We start from the raw sequence: 18,939 nt of genomic DNA on the forward strand, positions 1-18,939 counted from the left end.
GTTTCTGAGAAAGCTTTATAGCTTTCCTTTGCTGCCGTATGGCTGCGCTTGGATGGATATCAATGAGTAATTGCTCCCTTATTATAAATATTCATGCTTTATTGGACCATGACGTATGCTGCCGGCGAACGGTGATCTTCCTGACCTCAGTGAGGTCTCCCAGCCCTCCCAGGTTCGGAGAAGCACCGTCCCGGCGGAGGGAGGGTACGCCTAGCATATACAGTAACACTAGGTACGCCGGGCAGGATGGGAGAATGCGGGTAAGGGTGGCCTTGGGGTCTGATCACAAGGTGCATATGGTGGGTACCGGCATAGATTTAGAAATGTAGAGGGGTGTAGGCAGCGTGCGGGTGTGCACGCGACGCCAGATTGACTGTTCTTTGGTGGTGAGGGATGGGTGGGGTGGCGGGTAGATGAGGCGCTCATCGCAGTAGTTTGCGGTGAGCTCAGCAAACAAGTGCATATGATCCGTAGACAAATCCCCCCCCCCCCCCCTCGAGGTCCGCCTGTGCCCGGTTTCTAGACCATCCAGTTAAGGAGTCGGCGGCCTCGTTGCCGGGATTTCCCCGAGTGTGCAGGCACCCAGATGAGCTTAGCACGTTCGGGGAGACGGGGAGTGGGCATGATGTGCAGCAGGCATTGTGCACGGGGATGAACCCTGCCCCTGGTAAAATTTATAATGGCGGTTTTTGAGTCACTAATAATGTAGCGGGCGTCTGTGTATGCCAGAGCAATCGCTATAGCTGTCTCCTCGGCTTCCTCAGAGGTGGTGCCTGAAGGAAGCTCGGAAGTTAGGGGTGCTATGTGTGGGGTGTGGACAACCGCAGTGGCTCCATGCTCATCGCAGGTGGCATCCACCCAGACAGCACCGGGCTCAACTCTGTGCAATTTGTGTAGCGCTGCCACGCATGCTTTCCTGCGACATTGGTCAAGGGTGGGTGAAAGTATTCGGCTGAGGGTATTGGCGTGCGCTACGCGAAGATTGCCTCTTGGAACCCATGTTCTCGTCTGGTCGCCGTTTTTGTGAGCTGCGTGGTGGAGGCCGCAATGACCTTTTTGAGGCGCTTAATTGTGTCTCCGTTTTTTTCTTATCCTGTTGAAGGTACAGTCCTAGAATGCGGGTGGTATGGACCTGCTGTACCTGCCTGCCCTGAACTCGGATTACTATGGGAGTTTGGTAAGGCCATCCCTTAGGCGACATGATGAGTAATTACGATTTTTCTGGCGAGCACTCGAGTCCGATTCTTGCGTTGAGTTTAGAAGTGGTATCTGCTGCCGTTTGTTGCCTGTCTTCCATTTGACGGTCTCATCCTTATGTTTTCAGAGTATGATATCATCAGCGCATAAGGTGTGACCAAGATTAGGAATTTTCTGTAATTCTGTGGCTAAGGGCATAAATGCGATGTTGAACAGTTGTTCCGTAGTCGTTCTTTAAGGGAGGCCAAGCACGACTTTGAATACCTTTTACGTGGCATTCTGTCAACTTGTTTTTCTTCTCGTTTGTTGTGAGAATGATACGGAAGACACAGTGACACGGCTGCTCACCCGGGCATTCATCAGTCTGAGGGTGTCCTCTTCTCGCGTACCCTTTACTGTGTTCGTGAAGCGGAGGATCATTCGTGTCACTTGTGCTGTGGTTTAGGTCAGCAGTTGGATTGTTTGGTCCGCCCTTAGGTTACTCTGGATCCACATGCCCAGGATCCTGGCTCTTGGTACCGCTGTAATTCGGACTCCTCTTTGTATTTCAGATAGACTGCCGTTGCTAGTGCAACAAGGTGTGTGCACTCGCAGCAATTCAGATTTTTTTCCCGGCGAACAACAGAGACCGCACTGCGCTGCGTATAGCTCCACGCATGTCGCTGCTTCTTGTGGTTTTTCTTCCTTCTGCGCGAGAGGGCCCCGCATCAACCAACTGCAATATGATCGGCATATAAGGTATTTACGACGTCGGAGATAGCGTCTAGGCGTCTTGTGAAGTTTCCTACCGCAATGTTCAAGAGTAATGACGAAACAATTGACCCTTGCTGGCATATGTATAGAACTTGAAAGCAGATCCATCATGCCGATGGTGGCCGTCCTGTCAGCCAAAAGGCCCGGACATAACTGAAAATTAGTTCCCCACTGTTCAGCTCATTCAGCCCTGTCATAATAGCGTCATGTGAGAGAGAGAGAGATGAACATGTTATCCAAGGCCCCTTTGAGGTCCAGTGCCATTATGACGTGCTCTTCACCTCTTGGTATGGCCGTTACCCTGCTGAAAAAAAAGTTATATGATGCAATAACCTCATAGATCATTCATCATAGAATATCATACAATCTGTATGACACATCATACAATCTGTATGATATATCATACAATTCGTATGATATATCGAGCCGCCGCGGTGGCTCAGTGGTTATGGTGCTCGGCTGCTGACCCGAAAGACGCGGGTTCGATCCCGGCCGCGGCGGTTGAATTTCTTTGGAGGAGAAATTCTAGAGGCCCGTGTGCTGTGCGATGTCAGTGCACGTTAAAGAACCCAGGTAGTCGAAATTTCCAGAGCCCTCCACTACGGCGTCCCTCATAGCCTTAGTCGCTTTGGGACGTTAAACCCCATAAACCATAAACCGTATGATATGTCATACAGATTGTATGATAGTCTATGATGAATGATCTATGAGGTTATTGCATCATAGAACTTTTTTCAGCAGGATAGGACTTCTTCTTAATGCATTTAATCCATGTGACAGTGTTTTTAATGAATTACACAAAAATAACGTCTTATAAAGTAACATATACGGTGAAAATCACGCAATCTTGACACCAGCTGTCAACCCCCACTGAAGGCTGATGTGCGAGGCATTGACTATCTAGTACGCACAATACAAGTAGAAGTGCTCAAACACAGTGTGTTTTTGACGACCTGGAAGTTTAAAACAAAAAACGGGCTATCGAATTTTGAGCTTTTCTGCACGCTCAAGAACCCCTTTCCCTCTTCCTCTTCCAAGCTACCAATAATACTCCCGCTCTCATTCCCTTTCAGATCGCATGACCAGAGACGGCACATTCTACACAGCAATCACCATGCACTGCGGCGCTTCATACCAACCCGAACAGCTTTGTTCTGTCGCCAGGAAGGCGACGTTTTCTGCTACGACATTCTACGCCGGCTACGACGCAACGTACCCCAGAGAAATCCTTCCACACAGCTCTCTAGGCAGAAACATCTGTCCACCGTAATTTAGTCCTTCAACTCGTAGCTGTCTTCTCTGTGAATATAGTGGAAATCGATAGCTTCGTTGGCTCGTGTTCAGGAGCGGCTGCAACAGCATGTTCTGTCATGAGCCGTATCCAAACCGACCACTGGCAGCTGTATTGCGAGCTATTATTGCGTTTTTCTATTGCGTACAGGTAGCAGGAGCTTGGTGCGTTGCTACAAAACTGACCCGAGCGCACTATGGCGGGACTTACATAGGTTGCTCGTATGTGGATGCTATATATATAGTGACCATTTCTGTGCAGCTTGTAGGTACTTCCGCAGTATAGGGATTTTGGAAAACGCTACAAACGGAAGAGGTTACCGCATAACAGGCGAGTGCACTCTTGAGTTCACAAAAACCTTACACGGTTGAAATCTACAAAGACAAAATCGGAGGGGAAAGTTAAGCTCCGCCTTAGTGTTTCGACGCAATAATATTTATTTTTTATTTATTTATTTATTTATTTATTTATTTATTTATTTATTTATTTATTTATTTACAGATACCTTACAGGCCTCCAGGGAGGCATTGTGTAAGGGGGGGAGCAATAATTATGTGCAACAGTAGCTAGAAAAAACCAAAAATCCGTAGAAACAAACACTGTTATGTTCTAAAAGCTGTTTACAAATTATCATGACAGTACAAAATACATGTAGAAAAGCATTGGATAAAAAAATAGAATATAAATACGACATAATAGTAACGGGAAAAAAAAGAACGTCAGCAAATACACAGGAAGGCAAATGGGCTGATAAACAGGGTGTGACGGAAAAAAAACAAAAAAAAAAACAGGCATGGCTCGGGCAAAGAAGAAAATGTTTGGAAGATCATTCCATAGACATATAGCACGTGGGAGCGGAGAAAAGTTAAATGCCTGAGTACTGCCATAAATGCGCGTGTAGCTGAGGTTATTGTGCGATCTGGTTGATGAATAAGAGGGTCGTTGCAGGTGCGATAAAGGGGACTGAGTGCCATGGATTAATTTATGAAACAGAGATAAAAGGGCTATGTTTCGACAAGTACTTAATGGAAGGAGAGAAAGTTCCAGCTTTATTTGGGTTAGCTTTATTGGGTTAACGCCCATATGTGCAGAATTGGTCCTCTGTAGTAAGCATTCTACACTCCCGAGCGCCCTCACACCCCTCCTGGCGCAGTGGTGCGCTCGTGAACTGTTGTATGTGTTTCTTTCTGTGTCCTGTCTAAGTTGTTGCGCAATTCACTTATATACTGCGCAGTGGTGCAGCGGTTAAGCGATGCGCCACTGCCCTGCGATGGCAGGTGCAGCTACAGGTGGGGCTTCTGCGGTTCAGGTTGCTCCTCCCGAGCACCCTGGGCTAAGCTAAGCCTTGCGGCTAACTGTTTCCGGGGTGAGCCTAAGAAGAACGGAAAGGATTTACTTTTGCGCTCCCGAAAACGGGTGCGCCAGCGTGCGCGTTCCGTTGTATGACACTGAACATGCACCTGATGAAACGGCGAGTGTGAACTAAAGTAACTTGAGTGTTGTGAATAAACGGTTTTTTAGTACGGCCTCCTACAGCAAAGGACACTATTCCCGATTAATGACAACTCGTAATGAGTAATTGCGAGCTTAGTCAGCTTCGGTAGATATGGTAGTCAAGCAACAACTTTGAATATGAGCTACTTTGATGCACATGTTGTCTGTATATCTGTTGAAGTTTTACGCAAATCACATTGTGTCCGGCCTCCATGTGTCGTCCGCTCATTCTGGTCCAGAAAGGTTGCCGCTCCGCCTTCCAGTGCCAAATCATGCAAATTTGTTGTTGTTGTTCTTGTCCTAATGGCGCGTACTAATGGCGCGTACCCACTGTTGGTGATTGGCCAAGACACAGGCGGCGACTGACAGGCGCCCAGAATGTTAAACAATTAAATAAACGAGGAAAAAATGTAATGGTATTAAAGATAATAATAATAATTAGGAAATAAATCAAATAAATTCAGATGTGTAAATTGAAATAAGCTAAACAAATACTGTGAGATCGATGACTGAAATAGGGAACGGGGCTATACATGCCATGTTTCGGAAAGCTTTCGTTGCAAAGAAATATTTATCATGAGAAAGAGCTTAGGACGGCAGCCGATTAGTGTCTGAAAGGAAAGTTTGAATGGCGGAGAGCACATTCCAGTTGCTGTGTCCAAGGGAGAAAGCCCCAAGAGACAGAACAACCCCAGCTGACAGACTTAGACTGAGCTGTCGCAACGGATGCTAGGAACGGAGAGGAAGAACATAACAAACTCTAACCTTCTCTGTCTCTAACTTAGGCATCGCGAAGGTGTGGCTTGCTGCACTGAATTTCTTATATTCCTGCCTACCCCCAACCCCCTCAACAGTTCAATTTAAGGTATCTGCTTTGACTTGGTGTGTTATAATTACCTGTATCGATAGGGAAAATGACAGCCGCAGTGGCTCAGTTGTTATGGCCCTCGGCTGCTGACCCGAAAGACGCGGGTTCGATCCCGGCCGCGGCGGTGGAATTTCGATGAAGGCGAAATTCTAGAGGCCCGTGTACTGTGCGATGTCAGTGCACGTTAAAGAACCCCAGGTGGACGAAATTTCCGGAGTTCTTCACTACAGCGTCCATCATAGCCTGAGTCGCTTTGGGACGTTAAAGCCCCATAAAGCAAAGCAAATGAGCTTAACCGCAAAGGTTTTTTTCTGGCAGAATATCCTCGTTCACAGACTATTTTGCCCTCAAAAGAGGTTAGCGAGAGGAGAGATACAAAAATCTCCTTCATTTATTCTTTCTTGAAAAAGTGGCGGTTTAACGCTCTCTCCAAGTAGACAATTCTTGAAGAAGGTATTTTTTATTACCTAATTTGAAAACTTTGTAATGGACTCTCAATTCAGTTGATATTTTGAAAAGTTAAATAATTTCTTTAAGCGTTTCTAAATTACGTCAGCTTGACTTCTTTTATTTCAAAGTTATATTTATGTTATAATATTACTCTGGCACGGTATAATTTCTAGAGCAAATAGCCAAACAGGCTCTTTGTTTTGCGTATTCGGCTTTATCGTCGGTTCCGGAAGGCTCCCCAATAATAGATCTCACTTTAAAATAACGCAATCGAGATCTGACTCTGAGCCGTGGGGCAAATATGAGTCGATATCCGGTAGTTCTTAGAATTCTGCATTATAGTTCATCTAATTCATATCTTGGTGAAAGCGGCGTTACCTGCAAAAGTGAATCCAGAAAAATTTTTAACAAGGCTTGTCCGTGGCAAATAATATTCTACTAGAGCGCGTGTTAGCCTTTTCTTGTTTCAATATATACGCGTCTCGGACTGCCCTAACTGCGTCACTCCCTGAGTATCGCATGGTGGGAACAGCACTTCTGCTTTCAGCCTGCTGTTGTTTCCTTTATCAAGCTGTTGTCGGGTGGTGCACTACCTTTTTTTTTTTTTTTTGCGTGCGGTCCATGCCAGCGACGGTTCAGAATACCGGCTGGAGTCGTTTTAACGGTGCCTTCGCACAACCTCCCTCACGCCTGAACCCCTCTAAATCATTGAGCAAACCCCCTTCCCATGCGTACGTCACCCATCTACGTGATAAATTAAAAAATAAAAAGAATGAATACCCACACAGGAGGGCCTTACAATAAATGAACCTACTCGAAACGGGGCTTCTGCCACGCTGTTTTTTCCGCGACCAAGCTTCAGCAGCGCTGCACGCCTTCACGTAGACCGGTATAAGGGGCGAGAGATAGCGGGCGCCAAACGCGGAGCAACAACCGCGCTTTGAGGGGAAACAAAAGCCCAAAACACAAGCAACCACCACCGGTGCAGCGAGCGTGAACGCCCTTGAGAGCCGCTCTATCGACGTCCTCCTCCTCCGTCTAACCCCCCCCCCCCCCCACCCCGGGCCCCCTCGCCTGACTTACTCGGCGCTTTCCCCTCAAAGCCCGTTCACTTCTCCAACGCTGGCAGCGTTTTATAATTGCGCGGGTTTCTGCTTGTGTTCCTTTGGAGCCGCCTTCTCTTTCTCCCGCTGTCGTTCTAGTGCGGGGCGTCTCGCTCAGGCGCGCGCGGGAGTTTCTCGGCCAAGTCGCTACTCAGACAGTGTCCGTCAGCCAGCGCGCGTTCGCCGCACGGATACCTCGCGAGGTCTGCTACCCGGCGTCTGTGTGCGCTCACCGCCCGCGCGGTTGTCTTCATGGAGGTACGTGCATCTACTTCACCTACTTCGAGAGAGCACGGATGCTACGAGGCCGCACTGCGGGTCTCATTATCTTTTTTTGCAGTTTTTTCATGGCGGGAAGGGGGGGGGGGGGGGGGTGTCCAAAATCTGGCTAATATACTGACGCAATCACTACAACAACAAAAAAAAAACTAAGAAGAGATCTATGAAGTGAGGAGACGCCATCGGGACTTATCTCGGCCGTTATAATGGAAATGTCAAGATAGCTCCGAAACAGACGTCGCGCTAAGTACAAACTTCATAGCATTCGAAATGCAATCCCAAAGAAATTCTCGTTCTTGTATTTTTTATCTTATTGGATGTATTCGCACCCTACTAAAATCCCTCCATGGGATTGCAGTAGTATATATAATTAATAAATAGGGAAGGGTACATCATTATACGTTGGAGCAGGAGAACATGAAAAAGGATTGCCTGGCATTGTATGTCAGTAGCGCATTTTTTGCTGTGCGCCATTGTTTTTTTCCTTCTTTCCTTATGTCGGCCTCATGCAAACAACATGTACTCTTTCCCCTTAGAGTATTGCTTTCAGGCGCTGATGATAAAAGCACTTTGAGGGAAGTACAGTTACGAGATGGGAAATGGGGATTCATGGCGCCTTTTGATGCCGCTGGTATCGCCAGTGTACCCTCAGTAACGCGCTCCTTATAGTGGAAATTATTCACACTAGCTAACCACAAGCCGAGGTTTCTCTACAGATCCACTAAACGTCAGTGCTCTAGATGTCGCGGAAACCATCAATGTAGCTGCCGAAGATGTGGGCGCATAGTATGCAACCAAAGATATTGGTTCCTCCGCTGGATCTGTCATAGCATAAGTTCGCTTGGAGTCACGACTTCAACGCGCTCGTAGGCTGGAGTGACATCTGCATTTAGATGTCTGTGAGTAATACTTCAAGCAGCTGTTACGCGATATATGTCGGTTTTACAGTCACAGGTGCCCCCTAGTATCATAAAAAAAATTCCAGATACTTGCCATAAAGATAATCCTACGGTACAAAATGTTTCAACTTTTCCCGGTACGCGGTCTTATCTCCAAAGGAGAATCCTACGGGCAGTTTGTTGACAGCGTGGTACTATGAAGAAGCTCTGTTGGTGCAGAGTGCTATCGGCATTTGCTTTCGCCCTTACAAAGATTTTGATAACCAGTCCATAGACTCTCATAACAATCTAGCTTCATGCAGCAGGCCTCTGATTAGCTTCGCATTGTGAAAAAAAAAAAGCACTCGAGTCGATGACCTCGAAGGCGATGTAATGTTGACAGATGAAATGAAGTACACCAGAAATTTGCACGCCTGTCTTGTCCACTGCGTTCGTGCTTTGCTTCTGCGCTGTTCCGGTTACAAATGGTGGGAGATATCAGCCTCCGCTGCGCTGTGTATACGGCCGCCCCCAATGTGTCATTCTGCCAAGCGTCGTTCTGCCTGTACTTGCCGGCTCGCGGTTCAGACGACTTCCGGTGGCCGCCCGCTGTGTTACTCGTGTGTTCTCTTTTTTCCGACTTCCGGTACCGCAAGACACTTCCGTCAAAACTTCGCTGTTGGCTCATTTGTGCTGCGACTTCCTCAATGAACTCTCTTTTTTCTCTTTCGTCTCATATCGGCTTCGACTACTCCACGCACATTCCCGGCGGCAATATTTCAGCGTTTATATTTTGAACTCTAAATACATACTTCCCACAACAACTGAGATGCTGGTGTACAATTCAATATTCATCTCGCGTTTAAACTACGGTCAGTCAGTGTGGGGTAATACAACATTGACTAACCTTGGACGTATTCATTTAATGCAAAAAAGACATCCCCGAAATACATGTAATCTACCGTTCTGACATCCAAGTGCAACTTTCTTTTGTCGTTATAGAGTCATTAAAGCACATAATATTTATAAATATCACCTTAGTGTCACTTTCAAAACAGAAATCAAGAATAATATAACAAATCTTAAGAATTTAGCACAACTAAAGACAAAAGAATCGGTGTATCCAACAAGACATGGCGAAGAATGGAGAGTGCCGAAAGCCCGACTAAATCTTGGTAAAGAATGCCTTCATTATACTCTCCCATCTCTTCCAAACAGGTATGTCCACATTAATTTCCATTTCTTTTCCTGTTAACGTCGAGAACTTCATAATTTGTTTTTGAATAACATGGTTTAAGTTTCCTTATGTATACATACCGCCGTTTCGTGTATTCTCTGGTGCTTCCTTGATATGCTTGTTTTTTAAAATTGTATAAACTCTTGTGTTGCCTCCCTGTCAATAATTAGGATCGTAGAATCGTCATGCTGCCCAAGGGCAGCTTTTTTCTACGATTCCTCCATCTGTATTTTTAGATGGGAAGTAAACTTCGAAACTTTGAAACTCGGGGTGAGACTTGCTGTTACAGAATGCTGCAAGAATTTCAGCAGAATTGGCTTTTCACCTCTGAGTTATGAGCCTTTATTTGCAAAATGTTTCTAGCTTTTGAACGTGCCGTGCGCGTGCAATCAAGCATACTATTCTCACTTTAATCTGTGTCTTACCTTTACACGTTTTTTTTTTAATGTGTGCTTTGTACTTCTTTATTGGCCTGATCTCACGTTAGTCCCGATAGCATTTTTTGCTAACCTAAAACTCCACTGCGCACTAGCAACCAATGGTCATGCATTATAATGACCACCATAAAACAAGCAAGTCCCCCCCCCCCCCCTCTGTTTTCTTTCTGTCAAGAACAATGTCCAGTAGCTTGTTTTCAAGAGGAAACAAAAGACCCGTGTTATTTTCTTTCCTGTTTCTCCCTTTCGTGAAGACTCCGTTTCGGCTGAACTGGCCACGCACTCTAAAGCGCGTAAATACACTGCTTATTTTGACAGTACGGTTGCATTTTATCGCCACAAATATCAACCGTTGTGCATGAAATCGTGCAACCCTGCCAAGAAGCAGGCGTATGTTTGAGCCAGCCTTCTATAGCATTGACTGAGCTCGAGATATGGTTATTGAAGCAGAAGCAAACCTACTAGAGCTCTCCTTAAGGGATTTAAAGATATATCTTGACTTGGTTTTTCTTTGTTAGCTATGGTACCAGTGTGATCCGTGGCGGGATAGTCCTTGTCTAAATTTTTCGACTAAAAACTCAAGCTGTAAGTTCAGCGCTCTTCTGTCTCCGTCGTTATTAACGGTCATCGTTTTTCGCCCTGTTAAGAAGGAGGAGGAGGTAGAAGAGGAAAGGCAGGGAGGTTAACCGGAAAAATAATCGGTTTGCTACCATACACGGGGGGGGGGGCAAAGGAGGGAGGGGATCAGAAAAAAGAGGAAAAGGAGAGTAGCAGAAAATTGACGCCATTCTAAAAAGTCAGTGTTCGTTGAAGCCACAGCCTATCATGCAGTCCAGAAGTTCGCAAGAAGCGGAGCAGTGCCTTGAAGGCCTTCACCGCCGACGATCGCCGCGGCCAGTAGCCGAGAATCTTCACTTCGCCGTGTTAACATTTCTAATAACCAATACCAACTATCCCTCACCGCTATGTTGCTACAGCTCAGCCTTAAATACTGGATAAATAAAGTACTTGAAGTATACACTGGACATGGACCATACTTTGATACCCTCTGACAAGAACGCATACAGAAGTACAATAAGTGAAGTAATGTCAAACGCTTGGTTTTATGAGGTTTAACATCCGAAAGTGTTTCAGGCTATGAGAGACGACGTATTGCAGAGCTGCAGATAGTTTCGACAACCTGGGGTTCTTAACGTGCACTTACACTGCACAGTAAACGGGCCTCTAGAATTCAGCCTTCATTGAAGTGCGACCGGCGTGGCCAGGACTGAACCCACGTCTCTCGGGTAAGCAGCTGCGCATCGTAACCATTGAGCCACCACGGCGGCTAATGTGAAAAGCGATAAAAAAGAAAAGTTACGACGTTATGCCAAATCTTGCTTTTCTTGTACGCAAAGTAATGCTAAATTTGTCTCTCTGTATCTGATAATTAGTGCTATTTCTTGAAGCATAATAGATGGTCGAAATTTCCGGAGCCCTTCACTACGGTGTCCCTCATAGCCTGAGTCGCTCTGAGACATTAAACCCCCATGAACCGTAAACCATATCTTTCTTATCGTTCAATGGCTTGAACACATCCAATCAGTTTCTCTTACATTTGTGACAGAAATAGTGCGAGTGCTGGTACCTTCGTTCGTCGCCTGGTGGCTGGAGTTGTCGCTATTGTTTTTCAGCCGTGCGATACGTATTGTAAGCCTGACGGCTCGTCTAATCAAGGTTCTTCTCCCCTTCACTCGGCCGTTGCACCGCGCTAGTTTCCTTGACCGGGAACGCGGGAATGCATGCCCTTCAGTGCTATCAGTGCAGCTTAACGCTTAGCGCTCGCCCCCCGATCAGATCGCCTCGACGGGCTCCGACTTCTGAGAGCGGTTGGGGCGCTCTGGGTCACGTGGTTACTCCGCCCCCTCGCCCCTAATTCCAGCGCGGCGCCAGCACGGCGGAGCTATACGTGAAAGCGGTCGCTAGTGGTGGGCGGCGGAGTGGCTGTGTGGCAGTGTTTTGATGTTCTTGAACTGAGTTCCACGCAAGCTTCAATCCAACGAAGCACGTCAGTATCTGACAGAGTGCCGGAACGGGTCTTCGCAGTGTATAGCAGCAGAGGTCACTGCGCTAACGCCGGTTACTGCACCAGCGACGTCTGTGGGTACGGAAAAGGTCGAGTGCGAGAAGCCTTTGGTGGTGTCTCTGCACCTGCATTTTTGACGAGTCATCTTCACGGCTCCATTCTCGCGTTTGGGGATATTCAGTGGAGCTGTTCATTGGAGTTTACAGTGCAACAAATCTGCGCGCGACAGTGCAATTTTGTTCACGAATAACAAATGCAGGGAAGAAGAAAGTCAGCAAGAGGCTACAAGTACGAGCATGCAATTGTTTTTTTCGCGAAAAACAACTCTCGACAAAAAATGTTACCTTTCTGCGTTTCGCATACAGCTTTTAAAGCTAAAAATTATCATGCGAAATTTTAATTACGTGTTATTCTGCATAGGAAGGAGCACGTGTCGCTTATGTGGGCGTCAGTCCATTTTTCATTATTGTCATTTGTGCAGTCATCGTTATCATGCCTAACTTATGGCCTAACGGCCGATACCAATTAGTCGAAATATTCATTTAAATAAAGCTATACGTTCACTGCAGAGGAAAGGTTCCTCCCATATCCGTCCATCTAACCCTGTCCTGTGCCAGCTGTGGCCATCTTATCATCAGTAACCTCCTAGACTTATCCGCCCACCTGAGTTTCTGCCGCCCCCTGCTACGCTTCATTTTTTTTGGTACCAGACCGTTATCATTGCATTCGCATTACATACCCTGCCCAAGCCCATTTCTTCTTCTTGATTTCGGTTATAGAATATTAACTACTGCTTTCCACAGATGCACCCACTCTGACCTCTGACGTTGCACCTGTCATTTTCCTTTCCGTAGCGCGCTGTGTTTTCCTCAATTTAAGTCATATCCCTTTCGTTAGGCTGCAATCTTTTGTCACACAGATGAGTAGGGATAAGCTATAGCTGTTATATGCTTTCCTCTTGAGAGTTGATTAGTTGGTTTATTGGGGTTTAACGTCCCGAAGCAACTCAGGAGGGAGGCCGCAGTGAAGGGCTCCAGAAATTTCCACCACCTGGGGTTCTTCAACGTGCACTGACATCGCACAGCACACGGACCTCTAGAATTTCGCCTTCATCGAAATCCAGCCGCCGCGGCCGGGCTCGAACCCGCGTCTTTCGGGTCAGCAGCCGAGCGCCGTAACCAATGAGCCACTGCGGCGGGGCTCCTCTTGAGGGATATTGACGAACTTCCATTCATAATCTGAGTGTTGCATTCCACCTTGTTCTCCTACCTATGGAGTGCGTACGCTGAAGTCCGTGCCTAGTATTCCCGTGTGAAAAGACCATTACGTCAGTCTAGTTTTTTTTGTATGTGTGTGTGTGCGACTGTTCCGGAACTAACGTGCTGCATAAATCCGGAGTGCACGTCCGCCTGATGCAGTGCGTGGCGAGATTCTCAGTGTGCTATGGCAACGCGCATGCATATTTGTATTCTCGCAGCATATTGTTAAAAAGTCACTGGTGACAATGCAATTCCGTTTTATTCTTAGGCATATTCGATTCAACTGCTCTTTCATGGTATCTTGACGTTTTTCCTCAGCATCGTTTATGACAAATTTATTGCTAAGAAAACTGGATTTAAGATTTTTAGGAGTTTAAGCTTTAGGATTTTTTAAGTAAACTTTCCCGTCAATGGATGTAAACTTGTCACGTCTAGACCGAAAAGGATTCTGCGATCCCCGTCTTGAGTGCATGGCAGTGCAGCCCTGGCCTCAGGGATCCGCGATTAAAAAAAAAAAAGGGAAGGGCAACGCATGTAGTTTACTTTTGAAATTGGCCGGTGATGGCGACACGTGCACTTCAGTTTTTTACCCTTTTTAGCTTATAGACCGTTTACAGCGCGCAGTTCTTCCGTTTGAGACCAGATGGCGCCACGGGTGCGCTCGGAACACGGCGTCATTACTTGCCTCGTAAGTCGCCGGCGTGTATGCCTCGACGCAGCAGTGGAAATGCGGAAAGAGAAAATAGATGCTCTGTTGTGGGTTGCTAGAAGTGCGACAAACATTTAAAGGGGCGGGATGCGATCGTTTGCGAGCTTCACGGAACCGAACTGCACAAGGACGTACTGCCCCTGTTCGCGCCCGTTGGACATCCACCCTTTCCGAACGGGTGAACGCAACAGACACGTTCGCCAGCGCTAGACAGCGAATATAGAATGAAAGGTCTCGATCTTGGAAAATCTGCGAGGGTAAGTGCGCAACATAGCCGCATGAACAAGCCGTCCCGCCACCGATACGTCACAAAAAAAAAAACGACTTACGCTCCTATGCCGCTAGTGCATATTGTGCAGTGCATAGCCGTGCGAGCGGACAACGCTTACCGTCAGTTCGCGTATTACACACCGCCTTGGTGCTACTGTTGAACTTCGCTCCAAGTAGCGCGGTTTTTGTGGACCACAATCGGAATAAAGCATTTGTGTTACGGCTTCTGTGCTCTGCGGTTGTCACTTCCTCGCGGTCCATGCGAGACGGTCACTAGAAGTGACTCCGGCTGATTACTTACAACCAGCGAGACCTCGAGCATTTTCATGTCCACATATCGAGCATGGAGCGTACCACAATTTTATACTATGTGAGGCTGACATAATAATGAACTTCGTGTTGTGAGCGCTCTGCCATGCGCGCGTTATAACAATTATATCGCGGAATATTTGTAAACGATTTCATGCAAACTTGTGAAGGCTGCTTGATGCATGGTACTGCTTACATGATTGGGTAACATTTGTTTGTTTACTTATTTTTGTCGCCTTCCTTTGTTTAGCAAACCAACAGAAAATATTTTAGGCTTCCTCAGCACCTTTAACACGTTGTAAACAAATGCGTACACAAAGCGCATGTGAGCGTTTTAGAGCAGTCTCCGCATGCATGTACACAATACGACAACGACCTGCGCAGCCGCAGGGTCATTAAACCTTGCTGTTTTAGATAATAACAATAAAAAAATATTAAGCAAAGCCTTCAGCGGCATTCAGGCGATCCACCCGTTGCCTCGAACAGGCGGAGAGCTCAGCGGCTCTTCGCGGCATGAAGCCCGATCACGTTTTCACGCCTAAAATGAACAATTAGGGTTTTCACATGTCCTTCGAAGCTTCGGACCAACCACAGTGTCGTCTTGCCACTCCTTTACAACCGCATCAGCCGAAACACTGCCTGTCGGAACCGAACCATCAGACGCCGCAGCCGTCGCGACGAGGCGCGCGCCGAGCGGTCAGGAGGCGAGTAATGGCGGCGTGATCACGTGATCAAAGATGGCAGCCCCCATGATACGCCGCTGTAAAGCGTCTATAAGACCTCCGTTTTAAGTAAAAGTATAGAATCTTTATCGTTCGAATGCGGTAATCTACTGGTGCACGTCAACTTCAATCTGTCCTCAGAGTACATTCAAGGAACCTACCCATCTAGTTTACGTAGGCTCGTCACAAAAGTTGGCAAACGCTGCATGAACACTTGATTTGCAAGCAAGGAACTTTTTTGCGCGTATGACTTCGTTAAAACGTTTTATGATCTTGGCCTTGTTCTCTCTGCAGCGAACTGACCACTAAGCATATTACGGTTAATTTTTTTTTTCAGCGCAGAAAGTAATACTTTAACCGCATGCTTTCATTCTAAAGTCATCAACCTGTACGACACCGCATGCATGTCGGGCGCAGGAAACCTTGCGTTCCGCTAACGTTTTCTGTTACATTGGCTCCTAGCCGCCTGTTCAAGCATTTTGTTTCTCATGGTCACCGCTGTCAGGGCTTCATAAGCACTGCCTTCGAGCTCTGAAAGTGCGCTCTTGTTTATCGCCACCAGCACCGCGCAAACTCCTCTCTTATGTAAACCCAGACAGGCAGGTTCAAACTAAACAAAAGCGAGGCAGGCATTAACCGACGCTGATGTCCTACTGCTTTGTCATCTCCTATCCCCTATAAAAATTGTCTATAGACAGTCTATAGACTTCTTAGAGACTCTATTGCCATCCTATAGATATTCCTTTTTGTCTATTCATAGTCTATAGACTGTCTATAGACAAAAGTGTACTAAATCTGTGTGGCCATAAATCTATAGATGATCTATAGACTGTCTATAGCATTTGTATTGCCTACAGACTGCTCTCTAGAATTTGTCTACAGAGAGTCTACAGACTTTATAGATAGAAGTCTATGGAGAGTCTATAGACTGTCTAAAAAAGGTTTTGTAAGGGATGCATCCGGAGGTTACAAGATGCTGTATAACAAGCTGAACGGGATGCAAGCTAAAGTTGACGTTGCGCAAGGACTTTAACAATTTTACGATCAGCAGTGAGTGGCAAGCAGTAGCAAGTTCCCTCCTAACAAATTTCGTGATCCTTGGCGAAAAACCTAATTGTTCCACCTCGGGCTATGCGTATGGGCACTCGGTTTTCGGTGTCTGGATCTCGGAGGACTAAACCTTGAGATGGCCAGGAACTGAAGTACTCAGTCGTGCGATTTCTGAACAATTGCATAATAGCTCTGTTTCTAATGATATGGCCTAATTTACTGCAGTGCACTAAAGCTTATCATCAGTGTACACTCTATTAAGCGGCCTCCAACAGCAAGAATACAAAGACAGAACTGGAGCTACGCATTAACCGACGCAGATGCCGTGCTGTTGTGCATGCATCCGACCTTCGTGTAGTCGAGGTCGAGACATGTAGAGGGCATTTCGCAGCACGACACACGGCACGGCCACAAGCGTAAGCATTCCATCAGTCGCGCTAACGGAAAAACAACTGCAGTTCACAAAAGCGACATCCGCCTATTCCTATGAGTAGTAACACGTTAGAGATGAGTCTGTGCGGTAATCGCTCACTGTTAACGGTATTAAAGGTCTAATATCCGGCAAGGAAAGGACCATGCATTTCTGTTGCTGACAATCTTTTCTTTCTTGGGGGGGGGGGGTCTTTTTGCGGCACCAACAACCTCTGTTTGTCACTCCCAAATGTGTTATTGTTTCTACTCCATATCCCTGCATTTCGTGTGCAGGCATAGTTACAGTGCCGGGTATTAACTCGCGCGATACGTTACTTCTCCCCTAAATTTTTTTTTTATCTTTGCACAAATTTGAGGTGATCTTCATTTCTAATACGAGCACTTGGACACTCTCCCCAAAATGCACAAATATGTAGGTTACTCTCTTCTTGTGAAATTAGTTACTAAAGCTTGTGTTTCATCTGTGAATGACTTTAGCCAGATGGGCCGCTCCTTGAACAATAGGGCAAAGAAACACAACTTATGTAATCGCAATAAATCAAGGGGTCTTCTTGTTGAGCAGTGTTCGGAGCTTATATAGTAAACGGAAAAAAAGTAAAGTATAGGAACGGAAATATAGTAAAAATCAGCAAAAAAGAACAAATCAGAATTAGGAATAGTCGTGTCATACTTTACCAGAAATGGATGTCCCAGCTGCGTTACCAATCAATTTCACTCCTTATACCAAAAAAAAAATTCCTTCGGAGCATATTTAGCTTCCTTTCATCACTACATAGCGTCTTAGCTCGTGTACTCTATATGGCGGTTTTTCAATCGACGCATTGTTTCTCTCGTCCGACGATTTACGCGTGTCTGTTTGCTCAAGCTTCGGACTACGTGTTGCCCTGCTCCGTTGACAGGAATAAACTCCAGCTTTCAGTAAGAGCTGTTCGATATTCTGTTCCTATTCTTCTCTGTTACTTTGGCTGCAGTTTCTTAGTGTGATGAACTGTGAAGCCCGGGTCGAGGCCCCAGGTCTATAGCTGCAGGCAAAGCTATCGACAGAAATATATAAAAATGCCGGAACGACGAGACCCGCTCTTTATTGTTAGCTCAAAGGTAGCGCAAAGGGCGAAGAACCCAGCGCTGGATGATGTGTCTGAACTTTTTTCACACTATTTCTGCATTCAACCTTCAATGAAACGAAAGCGAACAGCGAATTATTTCGACTAATGGATTCCCAGAATTCTCGCGGCGCATGCGTCTACACTTCATGCCTGCCCTCCAACTGCTCTGATAACGCTGACTACCACATGTTTCTTTGTTTTCGGTAAATAGAACAAAAACGTACACTCTGCATCTTTTCATCGTGGAATATATGTATTCCTTTATGAAAGCAACTTCGTGCCTCTGATCTGAAGAAGGAGAGCGAATTAAGCGGAACATGTGGGCAGCTCAAAGACAGCGTTGTTAAAATAAAAGCTCAGAATTACGGCAGCGGGACATATAGTGTTTAGTATGCACGTAGCTGGGTCACTTTCTCCACGCACGCCGCCAAGCAATGAATGTATGCGCTCGCAGCCTCTCTTTCCGCAGTTGTTTATCGAGGCGCATTGTACGATAGGCCTGTTTCCTGAAGAGTTAATGCAAGAGTTATGTGTTCACGCTTTGTTGTGACGTCACAGAAGAAATCGAGGTCACTGTATGCAATGTTAATTGTGATTGGCCAGAGGTAAGTCAAGAAATGTCATGATATTCCAGCCTTTTTCATTTTGGCAAGGACTACGGACCTATAAACCGCAAAAACAGTACGTTTATGCACATACATATACTATTAGCCATTTCTAAAGTTTCATTTTATAGGTCCTCACTAAGTAGCAAGAGCTATCTATTTAGGCCGGCCCTCTACACCACCATTGTTTTTTCCCGTTTTTATACGATCGGACACCTCTTCTGTGACTGCCCTCGTTGTGAGCGAGAGCGCGGTTTCCTGACTGCTACTCTGTACCGCTTGGAATCGCGTCCTCTAACAGAGTCCAACGTTCTGGGGCCTTGGACACAACCTTCCTCACAAAGGAAAGCGGTGAAAGCGCTCCTGAGATTCTTAAGGGACTCGGGGTTGTATTCCAGTCTATAATCTTTAAGTTTTCGGTGCAC

At 46.2% G+C, this 18,939-nt stretch overlaps 1 protein-coding gene across 2 annotated transcripts in view; it reads left to right on the forward strand.

Annotated features, from left to right (window-relative positions):
• Positions 1–18,939, forward strand: part of LOC149337100 (ninjurin-2-like) — a 56,172-nt gene that overhangs the window by 6,620 nt on the left and 30,613 nt on the right. The window contains exon 2 of one of the 2 annotated variants that reach the window (XM_089553317.1): positions 1,103–1,177. In XM_089553317.1, the coding sequence (XP_089409443.1) occupies positions 1,127–1,177 (51 nt within the window). In that variant the 5' untranslated portion in view covers positions 1,103–1,126. Of the gene's footprint in view, positions 1–1,102; positions 1,178–7,189; positions 7,415–18,939 lie in introns of those variants that run through there. The other variant, XM_089553319.1, reaches the window with a different exon arrangement.

The sequence above is a fragment of the Amblyomma mixtum genome, chromosome 7, assembly GCF_055824585.1.
Source record: "Amblyomma mixtum isolate Tamu chromosome 7, ASM5582458v1, whole genome shotgun sequence".
Taxonomy (NCBI): Eukaryota; Metazoa; Arthropoda; class Arachnida; order Ixodida; family Ixodidae; genus Amblyomma; species Amblyomma mixtum.